Below are 16,319 nucleotides of genomic sequence, written 5' to 3'. Positions count from 1 at the left end.
GTCACTCAACAGACATGGGTGGATAAAGGAGGGGGCTGGCTGGGGCCAGAACCGGGCTTGCCCGACCCCGACAGCTCTTCTCTGCTATATACACTCCTGCAGGCCTGGAAAGACACTTGGAGGACCCAGAGAAGAGGTCACACCTCCCTCCCTCCCTCCCTGGGAACTCTGGGGCCTGCTGGGAAGAGAAGGAGCCAGGACAATCAGGAGGTGGTGGGGTCCTCGCCCCCACGGGGACCATCCCGGAGCTAGGGTGCAGCAACATTCCCAGGGCTGGTGCCATGCCTGCTGCACACAGCACTTTCTGCTTGGCCCAAACCTTCACTGCCGGCCCCAGGGGTCAGCAGCAGCCCCTCCCACTGGAGATAAGCCACGTGGGAATCTACTACAATTCCTTATTCACTCAGGTTCCTCGGGAAAGGGGCCTCCCTCTGCCCAGCCTGCTGCCCTCACACGGCCTCACCCGCCTCTCTGCCCTTCCTCTGGGCACCCCAGCTGGCCTGACCCGCCCTGGAGCCGCTCTCCCCCCAAGCCCTCAGGCAGTCCTTTGCTTTTCCTCCCACTCCCACCCACAAGTCACAGAGCCACACCTGGTGCTTCCAATCCATCATTTATTGCCCACAGCTCATTAGTACTTCATAGTTCACACAATGAAGAGATTTTCTGAGAAGGTTAAAAAGACACTGCAAAGTCCCCTGGGTGTGGCCGGGGCCTCACTCCCACCAGCCCCAGGCTGGAGGACCACCGTGGCTCTGTCCATGGACCCTTCTTCCTCCTCTGGAGCCCCTCCCTGCTCCCAGGTCAGGAGAGCCCAGGAAACAAGCTGGCTCCCACTCAGGAAGTGGGAAGGGGCCTGGTGGCCATCTTGACTCGGCAGCCATCTGGACACCGTGGGCTTCCGTCCTGTACCTCCGACTGCCCTCAAGAACGGGAGAGGCATCCGGAGGCTGAGGGAATGTTTCCAGTGACCAGAGTGGGGTCAGGCAGGGACTCCGGGGCTGCAGAACAGTTGCAGGGGTGCCCTGTGCTCTGGCACAGCCAGGCCGGCACCCCCTGACTGTGGGTCCAGTCTCTTCCCATGAGCCAACCTGCCCCCAGTCCTCTCTCCTTTGGCCTCAGTGGAGCGGGTGTGGGTGTTGGCTCAAAGTTCCCCTCCGTGGGGTCTTCCAAAGCCAGGTCAGGGCTCGGCAGCCGGGCCTGCTGTCCCTCTGTCACCACCCCCACCCCTTGCCGCTGCACCCCCCTCTCCCTGTGGAGCAACCCCCTTAGTCCACTTGGAATTGCATTTGGGAGCCTGAGGGAAGTCAACCAGAGACAAAGCAACAAGGATAGCAGATTCTGCAGCCACACGGGGGGGTGGGCGGAGCAGCCAGCACAGAGGGGAGCAGGACAGGCCCCATCTCTTCGAGGGCTCTGGAGGGGGCAGGGTAGGGATGGGGCGGGCAGTTTTGGTCCCAAGATAAAGTGCACAAGAACAAGACCCTATGACAGATGTGGGCAGGGTGAGCCTGAACTAAGCTTTGCCACAGAGGCCCCAGACATGGCCAGCCTGCAGTCCAGGCCAGGAGAACAGCACTGCCCAGCAGTCACGGGCACTCACATTATGGTGGGACTGGCTCAAAATGACCCACCCCTCTCATGCTGCACCCCCTCAGCCTGGCTGCTTTGTCCCCCATGCTGTTCTATGCTTTCTCCCCTTCTTGATGAGTTGGGGGGGGGGGCCTTGAGGAGAGGGGTGGGCTCGCAGGGCAGCACCCAGCAGAGCCAGCTGGCCGGCACAGGAGCTGGCTGAGAGACAAAGGCCCCAGGGCTTCCAGTGGGTGCATGGTGTCAACACCGTGGCCGACCCACGTCACAACTCCTCCAGCCCTAAGATGTTGAGCGGCTCCGTGGCCATGCCCTTGCTGCCCTGCACAGGCTTTCCATGGCCCAGATCCTGCCCACTGCGGCATCACCAGGGGAGGGAGGCCCAGGGGCTGCACGTCAAAGCCTTCCTTCCAATTGGAGGCAAGATAGGAGTGCGCCAAGGCCAATGCCTCCCCTCATTGGTGCCTTTCAGATGAGGGTCACACTGCTCACACTGCTCACCCTGACCCTGGCCTGCAGATGGGAAGGAGATGGGAGCTGGACTGGGGGCCTCTGAGCCCGCAGGGGTAAGAGGCGGTTTGCAGGTATGGCCCAGGCTACCTCTTCTTCCACACTGCAAAGTGTTTGATGAAGGTCAAGTACTCCTGGGACGTGGGGTCACAGGATCTGAGGCCAACTTCTGGCCATGTCCAAAGGGGCCTACCGTTTCCCCACTGAAGGATGGAGCAGCTTTCCCAGGGTGTCCGGTGTCTGCACTGAAGGTGTGCTGGGATGGCCAGCATCCGGGCAGGGCAGGCAAAGGTGAGGTCCAGCTGCAAGAGCTGATGGGAACCCCTGGATCCAGGCCTGCAGTTCCAGAGTAGAGGCTCCCAGAAGAACAGAACTTGTCTAAGGTCCCACAGTCTGCTAGACCCCGGGTCTGCTGCTCCTGGTTGGTGCTGCCTCTCAGACAGGTTCCTAGAGGTCCAGCCCTGGCACTGCCAAGCATGAGACCCTCTTGGAAGGGGTACAATATGGCAGGCAGTCTCAGCCCCAACGCCCAGCCTCCAGCAGCCAGGTGCCTGGAAAAAGGCTTTTCCCACCGAGACCAAGGGCAGGCCCACAGGTCCTGCCAGGCATTACTCCTTCTTGGGTGCTCCCTGCCTGGATCTGGGGACATCTCAGGAGTCTTCGGAGTTCTACAGAGGGTGACCCCGGCCAGCCCCACTGTCACTGGGCTTCACTCGAAGGAACTTGTTCTGCAGCTGTTGCAGGCATGGGGCTGGCCACATTCACAGTCAACTGCCCATGGAATTTCCCAGAGGCCTCCAGGGCTCCTTGATTCTCTGGGCCATTTCCTGAGGACCTCAACTATGGCTAGTTCATCCTGTGGGGTGCAGACCACCACCTTCCCCTCCCTACTCCAGCACAGAGAACCATCCCGCCCAGGCACTGTCATATCCTACACCTACCACACCAGCTAGCAAGTGAACCCCGCTCCCAGGCCCACTCCGCCTCCTACCACCTGTGCATCTGCCACTCTGGTCAGTTGCAACCAAGGCTCAGACTTGATTCTGATACAAAAGAAAAATAAAAAAGAAACCAAAGTATAAAAGGATCCTAAATCTACCCCATGGCACGTGACAGTTTTTCAGCTTCACAGATATTGTGCTGAATGGAGTTTTAGCAACCCCACTTAAGGCCCAGAAATGCACTTGATTCTTCTGTATAGGACATGTGTCAGGATTCCTCTCCCCTAAGTTAATATGTGAATGGATTAGTCTCCCTACACTGTGGCTTCAGTGCACCGCCGGGGGTCCAGGCCCTCCCTGCAGGCGCGGCCCCCACCTCCCTGGCCTGGACCACACTCAGTCCCCAGGCCGGCAGGCACCACTCACAGCCCCTTGTTGTACACCACTGTCTGGCTGCTCGTGGCGCGGGCGATCTCAGGCTCTAGTTGGGACGTCTCAATCTGAGGAGAGAGAACAGACAGAAGTGACGGGAGTGGGAAGGGAACCGGGGAAGCTGGGGACAGCAGTCAGGGCGACTGCCTTCTCCTCTCCCACCCTGGGGCTCACGTGCTCTGACAGTGTGTCCCTGTGGCTGATTATCCCACACACTGGCCTCTGAGCTCTGCAAACCCCTCATCTCCTACCACCTTGTCCCCCACCCTGGGCCACTCCCCGGGCCTGGATGCCACCCAGGCTCCTTACATTGAACCCCTCTTGGACCCTACAGTACCCTAAACTTTTAGCACCCTGCTCCTGTCTGGCAGGGTGCATGGTGGATTCATGAGATCCAGGTCCACTGAGATCTGAGATCCCAGACTCCCTACCTCCCAGCCTTCACATCCTCCCCTCCAGCCCAGCCTCCAGGAGCCGTCCCTCCAGCCCTGAACGGTGGAAGCATCTCCACACTTGAACCTGACCACCGTGGACACCACTCAAAATGGACCCTCACAGCAGCTGGCACCCCCATGTTCCTAAGCCACCTGAGAACCTTCTCTGCTCTTCTCAGCCACCCCACTCATCCTGAGCCAGGGAGCTTCAGGGAAAAAACAGAAGGCATCGGGCCGGGGAAGGTGCCCTCCACGGCCCCTCCTCAAACCCACAGCAGACCCGTGTCTGCCCCCAGCAGCTGTTCCTCCCCTGCAGAGGCACCTGCCCACTTGGTCCTACCCACTCTGCGCACTCAGGGAGCCCATGTGGGCCTGGCCCATCTCCTTCCCACCACGGCCGCCTCCTGCCTCCCAGCGCAGCCACACACACACTGAGAACCCTGCTCCAGCTCCTGCTGCTCTCTCTCCTCCCCGGGCCCGTATTTCTTTAGAGAACCATCGGCCTCCTCACCTCCCACTGACTTTTCATCCTGCAGCAAATCTGGCTTCTGTTCCCACCATACGCCACCAAAATCTTTCTCTCCGAGGTCACTGCCATCCCCCATCCCACAACATCCCCTGGATGCCTCTCTGAGTCCTTGGGGTCCCCCGTCTGAGGCATCCCCAGCCACCATTCTCCCTCGCACCTCAGACCCACTGCTGACTGCCTGCTAGACCTGCCTATGACCTTCTCCCAGGCCCTTGAACTCAACCTGTCTGAAAATGGAAGTGAATGCGTCATCTCCCCAGGCCCCGACTTCAGGAATGGCACTCCCTGCAGTGCTGCTCTGGCCAGAGACCCCGGAGCTGCCTTGCCTCCTGCTTCCTACTTTCCTCGCAGGATCTCCTCCCTGAAGTCCGTCCCCTACCACAGCCAGTGCCAATCCCCTCAACCGCAAGTCTGGCCACACCTCTCCGCTCTATCACGTGGCTCAGGGCCTTGGCCAAGTCCGGACACTTGCCCCTCTTCCCCCGTACTGGAGACAGGGGGCCCACGAAGCTGCTTTGGTTCCGCAGACTCAACTTGTTTATTCCTTCCTGGCCCCCCCACTGAAGTCTGTTCCAGAGACCCCCCCTCTCACTTCCACCTCTGCCCCATCTCATTTTCTGTCTTCAGTTCAGCTTTGTGCCTCGGCTTTTGACACCTTTCTGTATCCAGGCTGGAGTGGCCCTGTCTGGCCACTGGGGTCCTTTGTCCTCCATCTCTCCTTGTTAGATGGCAGCCCCTGGGGGCAGTGAACATGCAGGGTGTGCTCCCTGCATCCTCAAAACCTAGCACAGTGCTGGTACACAGCAGGTGCTCCCTAAGTGCTGGATAATTGGGTGGGAAGAAAAAAGGCGTCAGGCACTAGGAGGCTGGGGTTCCCGCTGGAGATGCCCCAGCAACTCAGGTGTTGCTTTGCAGATGTAGGGAGCGAGCCCGCAGGGATGCCTGAGCTCCCAGCCTGAAGTGCGCCCGGATGGAGGGGCTCCCTAGGGAGCTCTGCGCAGTCACCGAAGCCCTTGTAGTTCAGCTCAGTTGAACTTGGTCTTGGGCACCTGCCATATGCCAAGACACGGCCACCCTTGGGAAGTGGGCAGAAGGTAGCACAGCGAGGCCTGGCCTTCGGAGAGCTCAGTCGAAGCCAGGCTGCGTGTGGCAAAGTCCAGACAAGATGCTGTTTGGTGAGGACCGGAGCTGGTGGGCTTGGTGGGGCTCCTGGAGAAGCGGCCCCTCCCCACGTGGTCCCTGGCTCTGGTGCCTGGAGACAGCCAACCAGACACGGGTGGGCTCGGGGTCCAGGCCTCGTCCCCAGCCCTTCTCCTCAGACCACCTTCCCCTCCCCACCCCTCCCAGCCCCCGAGGCCCCTCCGCCCCGCCAGTTCCCCTCGTCCCCATGCTCCCACTGACACAATGCACAGCGCCCACGCTTAAAAATCTAAATGCTTTTGAAAATGTTTAACCTAGTTAGACAAATTAGCAAAAATTTGTGCAAAACAATTTAGGTATTTAAAATATTCAATGTTTTTAAAAAACTGGAAAACTGTTCTTAGCTTTCAGCTGCAAAAACCAACAAAATATAACATCCCAGCAATCTTACCATGAGGTGTAACATAACCCTTCGGGAAAGCTGTTAAACAGCTACTGAGGCATCCTGGGAAATAGCACTTCATTTATTCAAATGCACATATGTCAGGCTTTTACACCATATGTCATTGCAAGCTATTTACAGTAATAATTAAATCTTAATCAACGTTTAACCTCTGTAAAATGTTTGAAGAATCCTAATCACCCTTCAGACTGCACTAATGAAGGAGAAATATATAAACATAAAAGGAAAATGATGCATAGATATCACACTGGAAAGAACAGTAATTGCAAAATTGTATTTCTTTTAAATATAATCAGTAAATGATGTAAAGTAAGCCAAGGAGTATTTTAAGTTAAGACATCTTGGATGTCAGAGGTGTGAGCAGCTAATTTTGTTCTGCTACCCATAACAGATGTAGCATATTTTATTTTAGTGCCATTATTAGCAACTTCCCATGCCGGCTTTCACTGAAGCACTGAGGCCCGCATTGAAATCAGAGATGCTGCTCTCGGCGCTGCGGTGGAGGACACGGCCCAGGGCCACGGCCCACTGTGCCTGCTCCCCAGAGAGCGCGGGCCTGGAGCACGCTGAGGCCGCTCCTTCCAGGCACCCCGGGCTCCCCACCGTGCTGAGGGCAGCAGGTAGGAGGGGAAGCATGGTGGGAGAGGTTGACAGGGAGAAGGCGCCTGGGGGAGGTGGCTGAGGCACTCAGGAACAGGGCCTTGGGGCCAGCGGTGCCGTGCTAGGCTCTCTCTCTCTCCCTTCATCCCATCTGCCCTCGCACCCACAGATGTGTCTGGTGCCAACTCCACACCCCCCACTGGGCACACTGAGGTGGGAAAGAGCAGTCCGTGTCCTTGAGACACTCGACAGCTAGGGGGAGGAGTCCGACATGGAAGGCAGGCGGTTCTAGCACAGTGCCGTGGAAACTGGGGAGGGGCTGGGGAGGGTACCATTTATTAATGAAGGAGCAAGGCAGGAAGACTTCTCAGAGGAGGTGCTCCAGGGAGAAAATGGAGTATTCTGATCAGAGAGGGCAGGGCCAGCTTGCTGGGTGAGGGGAAAGGCAAGAGCCGGGGCAGTGTGGGATGGACAAGATATGGAGGCAAGGCTGGGGCAGGCAGGACCTTGTGGGCTACAGGAAGGGGTCATATGCCAAGACACACGGCCCTGAGGGCTCCAGGAGTCCCAGACGGACGCTGAGCACGGGGCCATAACCCAGACTGTCTTAGAAAGGTCTCTGGTGAAGGGGAGTGCGGGGATGGGCCGGGGGGCTGGGGGCACAGCTGTCAGAATCAGAGACACTGCCAGCGGGGGCAGCTGGGAGGGCGCACTGTGGATCCCTCCTGCGGGTGAAATCCACAGGAGCTGATGACCAATCCCTTGTGGGGGGTGAGAGGGAGGTGTTGAGGATGACTGTGCGTTGGGTGACTCCTAATTCTAGCTCAGGAGCGGGAGGCTGCTGCTGCCATTCTCAGAGGCAGGGAATGGGGGTGCGGATGGGAGGCCCACGGGTGGCCATGTCGAATCTGGGGTGCCTGTGGGGTCCCCTGGTGGAGAGGCCCTGGTGGAGGCAGATGGGCCCAGCGTTCTGGAGCTCTGGGTGGGGGAGAGCCCGGGATGTGTGCACACAGCCCAGCTTCAGAGTGGGGGAGCTTGCCCGGGAGAGCAGATGGAGGGGAGGGTGCCAAGGCCTGGGGAACAGGCACATTTGAGGGGTGGGTGAAGGGAACAGGCCCATGATGGTGGCCTCAGGGGACCAGCCCAACGAGCAGAAGCAGTGTCACCTCTGACACTGAGCCACCACGGACACCAGGGAGTGGTCCCACCGAGGGCCAGGGGGCTTGGGTCTTGGCAACTGGATTTTGGTGACCTATGGTCCAGATTCCCCACCCCCACCCATGCTGACCCTGGGTCACAGCCTCTCCCTTCCATCCTGGGCCAAGTCAACTGGCCATTTACTAGGACATCCTTGACCCTGCCACCACATCAGGGTGTTGGGCCAGTGACCTACCTACCATCTTTGGCACGGGACCATGTAGGGGTCCTCACTGGTGGACTCAGCAGCAGGAGGCTGGAGAAAGGACCCCTGAGCTGCCTGTCTGACCAGCGCTGCTGTTCCCCCCTTCCTCCCAGGAATCAAGGGTCTCCTGGGGAAGCCACCTCTCAGGGGTGTTGAGGGCGGAGCTGCCTCGATTCCGCTGCCACCTGCCACCTCTCGCCTCTCGCTGCCCTGACCAGTGCTGTGCTGTCCTCCCGGGTACCCTGCCGCAGTGGCTCATAGGTATGGCTACCGAGAGATGGAAGGAGGTGCCCAGGCTCAGTGAGAGGAGGGGCCAGGGCAGACCAGGGCCTGGGGACAAGGAGGGCAGGCCCTCAGCTGCGACAGCAGCTTTGAGAGGCCTTCTCCAAGGAGAAGGTGATGAGCAAAAGGGAGGCTGGGCAGAGAGAGGGGCGAGCCAGCCCTGGGCTGCCAGCTGGGGCAGTGCAACCAGTGGCCCAGATTCTCATCTGGCAGGCTGCTCCCCAGCCCCCGAGAGCTGCTCAGGTGGGCGTCGGAGCTGGAGGGCGGCAGCACGGGGACCGCTGAGAGAGTGGAGGTTAACAATCAACACCAGGACTGGGGGTGCTAGGAACATGCTGCCCTAGAGAACCCCGCGAGGACTCCCTGCCTCCAGGCAGAACGTGCGCCCTGGCTCCCATAGCTCCATCCAGAGGTGTCCTCACCCGATCCCATGCCACATCAGAGCTCTGGTCCCACCCTCCGGCCCTAGCTCAGGCCCTGCTGACCCCCCCAGGAGATGTCCCCGGCCTCCCCTGAGCACCCCAGGCCCAGCCGGCTCCAGAGCCCCGGAACAGCCCGATGCCCTTCCTTGGTGGCATGGGAAGGGTTAACCTGGAGCTATTTACCTCTGTCTCCCAGCTCGTGGTGGGTGGGGGGGCCAGAGTCAGGAATGCATGTGAGGCCACCTCTGCCTTCACAGCCTTGGGAGCACACACCTGCAGCCGTGGCCAGCGGATAGTTGACATATTTGAACCTGGAGCTGAGGTGCAGAGACATAAACAGGAAACTGGATCCCCCAGCCTGTGCCCCTCTGGCGGGGGCTTTTACCTACTACAAAGAACTTCCTCCTCCCGGTCTTTCTTCTGTGGCTTTCTGCCTCCTTTACAAAGACATGGGGCTGGGGGCGGGGTGTTTGTTGTGACCGTGTGATACAACTCCCAGCCATCTCCTGCCCCTGGCTGGGGTCCAGGACTCTGACTCTGAGGGGCTGCGGGTGGTGGCAGCATTGACACAGGGTCCATGTACCTGGCTGACCTTGTATGTCTGAGGCCTCTGCCAGGCTTGGAACCTACCCGCCCGCCGGGCAGCTCTATCCCACCCTCCTCGCCAGGGCTGGGCAGGCTCACACACACACAGCCAGGCCCCATCTTTGGGCAAGCTCTCCTGAGGGTCCCTGGAGGCCAAGGGCGTTAGGCAGGGGCCAGGGAGCAGTTACAGCCTGAGCCTGGATCCCTGGACACTGTGTCAGGCTTCCGGTTCACAGGCTTTGAGAGGCTACTCCTCTAAGGCTGCCTCCTCCAGGAAGCCTCCTGTGACCTCAAACCAAATGTACTGCTGCTGCCTCTGGTTCCTGGCACTTGTTTCCCTCTCTGTCACATCCCCAGTCATGGGCTGACTCGTTCCTTAACCAGGTGGGAAGACGGTGGCCTCCACCCCTCCCTGTTGTCACTCACAGCAGCTCAGCGTCCCTGGGCCTGTAGGCAGGCGGTCCTCAACACCAGCGACCAGCGATAGCAAATGGAACGGAAGTCCCTCCGTCAAGTGAGGATCCTGTCTCACACTCCCTGCCTCCTGTGTGCCGCGGGTGCCCCCTCTGCATCTTGGAGCTCTGCACTGTTCCTGGGTGCCCTCTGGTGGACCAGTCTCAGAATCATTCTCTGTCCTCTGGATTCGCAGCCTGGAGGCCTCAGTTTCCCTATACGTACAGTGGGAAGATTTTTCTTCCTCTGGGACTGGGACGAAGATAATATCAAGAAATGGATAGGAGAGCTCCATGGAGGCCTGGAAAGCCCAGGCTCGTCCCGCTGGCCTGTGTCCTGCTCTCAGCTCACTGGGCCGAGCCACGCTTATTCTCACACTTTGTACCTATCGATGCCTTTAATACTCTCCACGGAAGCTTGCGCAACCAAACCCCTCTCTCCCTGACCTAAATTCAGCGAGTTGTTCTAGAAGATCCCAGGAGGGGGAAGCAGAAGGGACGGGCTGGGAGGTGGCCCTGCTGAGGCCTGCTGTCCGGGCCTGTGTGCACACTTGTGCATGTGCGCTTGTGGGCCCGTGTGCATGTGCGGGCTTGGGGTGGGGGTGTGGGGAACAGGCAACATGACAGGTGGCGTTGGCGTTCCTGGGCTCTGAGTGGCTTTGCCATTCCCATCCATCCCTCCTGGGGGGTCCTATGGGCGAACTCCAAGAAAGCAGCGGGCGGGGAGGCGGCAGATTTCTGATGGCAAAAATAGCCCACTTTGGAGTTCAGTAGGGACTGATGAAACCGGTAAAGGAGAAAAACCCCAAACAAACATCCGTGAGTAAAGTAGGAGATGGATCTGGGCCTGGAGGGGAGGACGCCCCTGCTTCTGGCCACAGTGGACACTGCTGTGGCCTCAGGAGGGACACAATGACCCCTGGACATTATTTCTGCTTCACATCAGCCCTGGGGAAGTGGGACAAGCAGAAACCAACAAAGCCAAGGTGATGAGCCATGCTCCGTATTATGGTAGAAAAAGGGTGCCAGTTCTCACTCACCATGTGTGGCAAGGTACAGAAAGGGCTGTTGTCCCAGGGGGATAATGGGACCTAGAAGACCAGTCTACACGGGGAGGGGTGCACATCAGAGAGGACTGCCTGGAGGAAGAGTCACTTCTAGAATAGCTTGAATGTGGTCCAAGCTTACTTCTAACCCTTCTCCATTCTCGGATGGGAGTTCTAAAATGTCTGTGAGGAAGAGAGATCACTGCGGGGCACGTGTGCTTCCCAGGGTCATAGCTGCCTCGCTGAGCTGGTTCATCAGAACCACCATTTTCCTCAGGGCTGGTGAGGGGTAGAGGCACACAGTGGAGGTTCCGGCAGCTTCGGGGGTACCCACATTCCTCTGCCTTACAGGTGTCTCTCTTTGTTTACTAATTCTGACCACAGCAAAGAGAACAGGGAGGAGTGGGGGTGAGGAGTGAGAAGGGGGAGGCTGTGCTGGACCCCAGTGAGGGAGGTCCCTAAGAGCCCCACTCTGGGGCCAGGGTGAGCCCCGCCTGGGACCCCCCAGAGCTGGGGGGGGGCAGGCTCAGAGCAGGAAGCCCCAGGGGCTCTCAGGGTGTCTTTTCTTCCATTCAAGGTGTTTGGGGAGGGGAAGGTCAAAGGCCAGGGGCCGACAGGGCAAACAGGCTGGACAGGAAACAAGCCCAGGACATGAAGCTGACTCCTTGCCCCATGGCCACGTCAACAGCTGGGGCAAGGGAGAGCAGCGCCCCCTTCTGGCCGCCAGCCCCTGCAGCGGCAGCCCCGCCCAGGGCACTGCCCAAGCCCTTCTGTCTGCCAGCTGCTGGGAGGGTCCCGGGGACTACAGGACAGGCAAAGGCCCTGCCCAGTCAACCCCTGGCACCATTCACGAGCCAGGCCTGGCCCCGCAGACAGCTCTCTGGACTCCACGAGCAGGGTCCTGGCTTGTGTCTACACTTCCAGAATCCTCCTGGGCCGAGCCAGGTAGAAACCCGGTTCCAACTCCTCGCTTGACAGCTGGGGAAACCGAGGCCTGTGAGGTTGAGTCCTAGTCCTAGGAGGAGCTGAGGCTGAGGGTGGAGGGCAGGCCTGGGGGACGTGGGGTGACCCGCCAGCCCCCAGCCCACCTGGCGGCAGGACTAAGCCCCCTCTGCCCCTGCTCCCCAGGCCTCCCTCGTCCCCAGACAGGCCCCGCCTTCTTCTGTGGACACATTTCAGCCTCACCAAATCAGCTAATTATTGACAGTTGGTGAAGAGGAGATTTCACTTTTTCCTCCTGTTAAACTGCTCCTAATTAGTTCCCTGTCACCACGCTGGCTCGCCCGCCCGCCGCCGCCCGTTCACAGTGCCTCATTAACCTTTTGCTCCTCTCCTGCCGCCTGCCAACGAGATGAAGACAAAAACAGATTGTCGAACAATGGCTCCGGCTTGTGCGTGCAGCCCTGTCCCCCCGGCCCCCGAGCTCCTGGGGGAACAGTGGGGGACAGACAGGGGACGGGGCGGGGGGGGGGGGGGCAGCCACAAGGAATCCAGGGAGGGAGAGAGAGGCACAAAGAAAGCCGCCACAGAAACAGAGGTGGGGCGCCGGGAGGGGCCGGGGCCGCGCACTGCTTCCTGCTCCAAGGGGACACGAGGTTCATTAAGGACTGGAAGCGCTCCCACATAGCGAGCTCCGGCTGGTGGAGCTGCAGACATTCGCCACAGCCTGGTCCTACCTCTGTGGCAGCCAAGCCTGTGGCACTGGAGAGGGGACCCTGGGGGACGTGAGCCACCAGCGTGTGTGTGTGTGTGTGTGTGTGTGTGAGGGGGTTGGGAAGGAAGGACAGCAGTGCCCACAGTCACCTGGAGGGCAGAAAGGCCACCACAAATCAGCCCCCACGCACACGCCACATGGAGGCCTCCACAGCCTACTGGACCTGAAGTGGCCCTGGCCGGCACGCACGCAGCCCTCTTTATCTGCATCATCCTGCCCATCTGCACCTGAGCTCTGTCTGCCCCACGGGGAGCTGTTACGCGGTCATCATCCCAGAAGTCTTTGTAGGCTAGGGAACAGAATCTGGTGCTGACAGCCCGTCCACGCCTGGGGACAGCCAGGCTGAGCAGGCCTTGGCCATCGTCCCTCAGTGGCTCTAACCTCCAGGTCCCAGGACCCACCAGGGCAGACCTCATGCTGTCTGCCTGGGCAACGGGACTGGAGTCCAGAAGGAGGCCAGAGCCTGACACTACTTCCCTGATCCAAATTCTAAGGCGGTTTCCAGCCCCACCTGTTGGTTCCCAGGCCCCTCCTGCTCCTTCCTCTGCTCTAGATTAGAAAGCAAGGACACAGACACTTTCTGCAGAGGTCCCTGTGAAGATGGACACCGGACGAGAGCCCCAGATGCCCTAACTGATAAGTTAGCACCCAAGGCTCTGGTGCGCAGCCAAGGGCAAGGGGTGGGCAGGTTGCAGAGGGCTACAGGATCCTCTGTCTGGGTGCAAAGCCCACTCAATCAGTACAAACACTGGACCTGGGGGTAAGCACTTGGCTTGACGTGCCTCAGTTTCCCCATGTGTAAACAAGGAGCCCTACCTCATAGGACTGTCGTCCTTTGGGCCCCTATTTCCCTACCACAGTCAACCAGGCCCCTCCCTCGTCGGCCCCAGGGACCACATGGCAGCCATGCCTTCCCACCCTTGGGGCTAGCAGCCTTCCCTCTACATCACTGCCCTCCCTCCAAGCCCCTAACCCTCCTCTCACAGTGAGGGACACTTCCTCTGCCGTTCTCCTGGTTTCCCAGCCCAGAGCTCGCTTCTCCATGAGGAAACGTGAGTATGACCATTTTGCCTACCAGACTTCCAGGCCTGGCTGCCTGAGCCAGCTGCCAAGCCCCAGCTCCTCCCAGTGCCCTCTGCAGGAACTCCCTGTGCAGAGAGCCCCCTCCTCCTTGCAACGCCCCTGTCCTAGGCTTACATGAAGCCACGCCACCTGAGCACTCTCCCTTTCTTGCTGGTCACTCTTTTTCCCACAGTGAGCTCCTCCCCTCCCTGGGCTTCAAGTCCCTCCGCCCACTGAGGCTTCCTTGTCGCCAACCAAAATCTCTCCCCAGAGCCACAGAGGCACACATCTGTTGACATAACATTGCTTGACCCCCAGCCTTACCATGGACTTAATACAGTAAAGCACACAGAGTTCCCAGCACGGTGCTGGCCTGGTAGACGCTCAGTAATCGGTAGCTATGATTAGGATTATTTGGCCCCCACCACCATCGTAACAGGCAGAGATCCTCATTTGTAAACTCTCTCGAAGGATTTGCAGGGAGCCCTGAACCTCTTCCCTCAACTTCTGGGGTTAGGGAGTCAGAAACCGTGCACCAATCACCGCAGGCCAGCCGTTCTAGGAGCCAGAGCCTAAACTCCATCTCCACCAATTAATTAACTAGTGTTCCAGTGATTACTTCTGTTGACAGCCTTGGTGGCTTTTGGCAAGGCTGGGTCAGCCCAAGCAAGTCCAGACTCATTGTAGCAAATCCCACTGGCAGCGGGGACGGGAGACGAGATCCCTACACAGCAGAAGCACACCTCGTTAGGGAGGATTAATTGAGAGGATTCGTGGGGAACGAGGTCCCCTCAGCCAATCGGCGGAGGGCCTCAGTGCCTGGCTCACAGACAGGCCTCAGAATACCCCATGGTACCCAAGCCAGCCCTCATCCTGCAGGGGTGGACACAGCTGAGGAGCGAGCTCTCAAGATCACGCCCCTTCTCTCCCTTCCCAGAGGACAAGGATTTACGGGATGACTGTACTCTTCCCAGTGCTGAGAAAGAGGCTTGGGTTGCAGTAAGAGAGACTCTGGTTAGGTGTGCAGAAGAACTAACTTGCGGGTCTACATGAGGAAGGCATGGGGAGAGAGGGGCCTGGACTTTGACGTGGAGCCTCTGCAAGGTCAGGGCAGCTCACTTGGGGTCATCAGAGCTGGAGGCTGGTGCAGGCGGGTGGCAGCCCCCTCCCCACTACTTGCCTCTTGAAGCACACCCAGCACCTTCCCCACCGCAGTGTGGCCCCAGCCCTCTCCTCTCTCTGCTGCCTCCCACCCCCACCCCAGGACAGCTGCTGTGGGTTGTCCCCAGAGGTTCACATGCTAGAGGCTGAGCCCCCAGTGCGTCCGTGTTGAGATGGTGGAACCTCTGAGAGGTGTGGCCTCGTGGAAGGCAGTTAGGTCCGAGAAGGGATTGACACTGTTCACACATGCAGTAGATCCGGAGAGAGCTGGTTGCGGTAAAGCTCCCCACATCCCTGGGCCCTTCTGCTGTGGTCAGTTCTCTTTCTGCTTCTCCGCCATGCTGCTTGGACCATGAGCCCAACACACCTCTTTTCTATATACAGCGCCCAGCCTCAGGCATTTTGTTACAGCAGCAGAAATGGACTAAGACTGTAGACAGGCGCTTGGGAGAGGCGAGAAACCTAGTCCCAGAGATCCAGCGGAGGCGGCAGCACTTCCTGCTCTGCACCGGGAGTGTGGCCCTCCGGCCTTCCGGTCACATCAGCCCCACCCAGGGCTAGTTCTGTGGCTGCCCTGGGCCTCCGCTTCCCTGGCAGAGCTGGAAGGCAGTGAACTGGAAGGCCCTAAAAGTCCTCCCAACCGGGATGGTCTCCGACTCCGTGCTGCGGACTCTGCCCTGGGTGGCCCTGTGCTGGCAGGGGGAGCTGTGAGAGCCGCCTGAAGCTCAGCGCACAGGGCGCCTACAAGCACCCAGGTGATTTGGATCCTCGCCTTGAACCCTGGACCCCGGCTGACTTCTCGGGGACAGGTAGCAGCTTCAGGGAGCACCCGAAGGGGAAGGGGATGCCAAGGACCACTGAGGAATGCCATCTGTCCCATCTGCACAACTGCTAGGCTGCCTGGGTTCTCAGCCCCCTGGGCCTCCCTGGACTGCAGCTTTCCCAGGCTGGGCAGTGGCAGGAGCCTCCCTGTCCTCACTACAGCTGGCCTGGGCCCTCTGGGCATGAAGCAGTTGCTGGCACAGATCAGAGTTCAGATCATAGCCTGCTGTGTCCTGTGTGGCGTCCCTCAAGACAGGAGCCTCACCCGCCACCTTCACCTCCTCCGGGGCTCAGGGAGGGAGATGACTCCAGTGCTCACCCACCAAGGACCCTGGGGGCCTGGAAGCTGGGTCCCTACCCCCTCTTCCAGGCCTCACAGCCGGGGTCTAGCATCGTCTCCCTCAACTTCTCTCCAGGAGCTGCAGGGTCAGTCCTGAGATCACAGACGCCATGCTGGCTCACTCCTACCAGCACTCAGTTTGCTCCTTGGGTCTGCCCCGCACACAGTGTCCTGCCCTCTCCACTTCCAACCCAGCATAGAGCACAGGTCCAGCGCTGCCCCACCTGCCTGTCTCCTTACCAGACGCCCTGCCCACCCTGCCTTGCAAAATGGGGTTATGTGGGGCACGAAGGGTGGGGGCCCTGTAGCTCATCCCCCAACTGGCTGCCCCAGTCCCTGCCCCACTCCACCCCACCCCATGACCTTACCCCTCTGCTGACCCTCCACCCTGCACA

General features: G+C 59.5%; 1 protein-coding gene across 3 annotated transcripts in view; it reads right to left on the bottom strand.

Moving 5' to 3' along the window:
• Positions 1 to 597: 597 nt before the first annotated feature.
• SFXN5 (sideroflexin 5) overlaps positions 598 to 16,319 on the bottom strand; it is a 122,724-nt gene continuing 107,002 nt past the window's right edge. For all 3 annotated transcript variants that reach the window (XM_002709756.5, XM_017340676.3, XM_051837500.2), the window contains one exon: positions 598 to 3,538. In XM_002709756.5, coding sequence (XP_002709802.1) covers positions 3,461 to 3,538 — 78 coding nt within the window. In that variant the 3' untranslated portion in view covers positions 598 to 3,460. The remainder of the gene's footprint in view (positions 3,539 to 16,319) is intronic.

The sequence above is a fragment of the Oryctolagus cuniculus genome, chromosome 2 (assembly GCF_964237555.1).
Source record: "Oryctolagus cuniculus chromosome 2, mOryCun1.1, whole genome shotgun sequence".
Lineage (NCBI taxonomy): Eukaryota > Metazoa > Chordata > Mammalia > Lagomorpha > Leporidae > Oryctolagus > Oryctolagus cuniculus.
The sequence above is the reverse complement of the archived record's forward strand: the minus strand, read 5'-3'. Positions and strand labels throughout refer to the sequence as shown.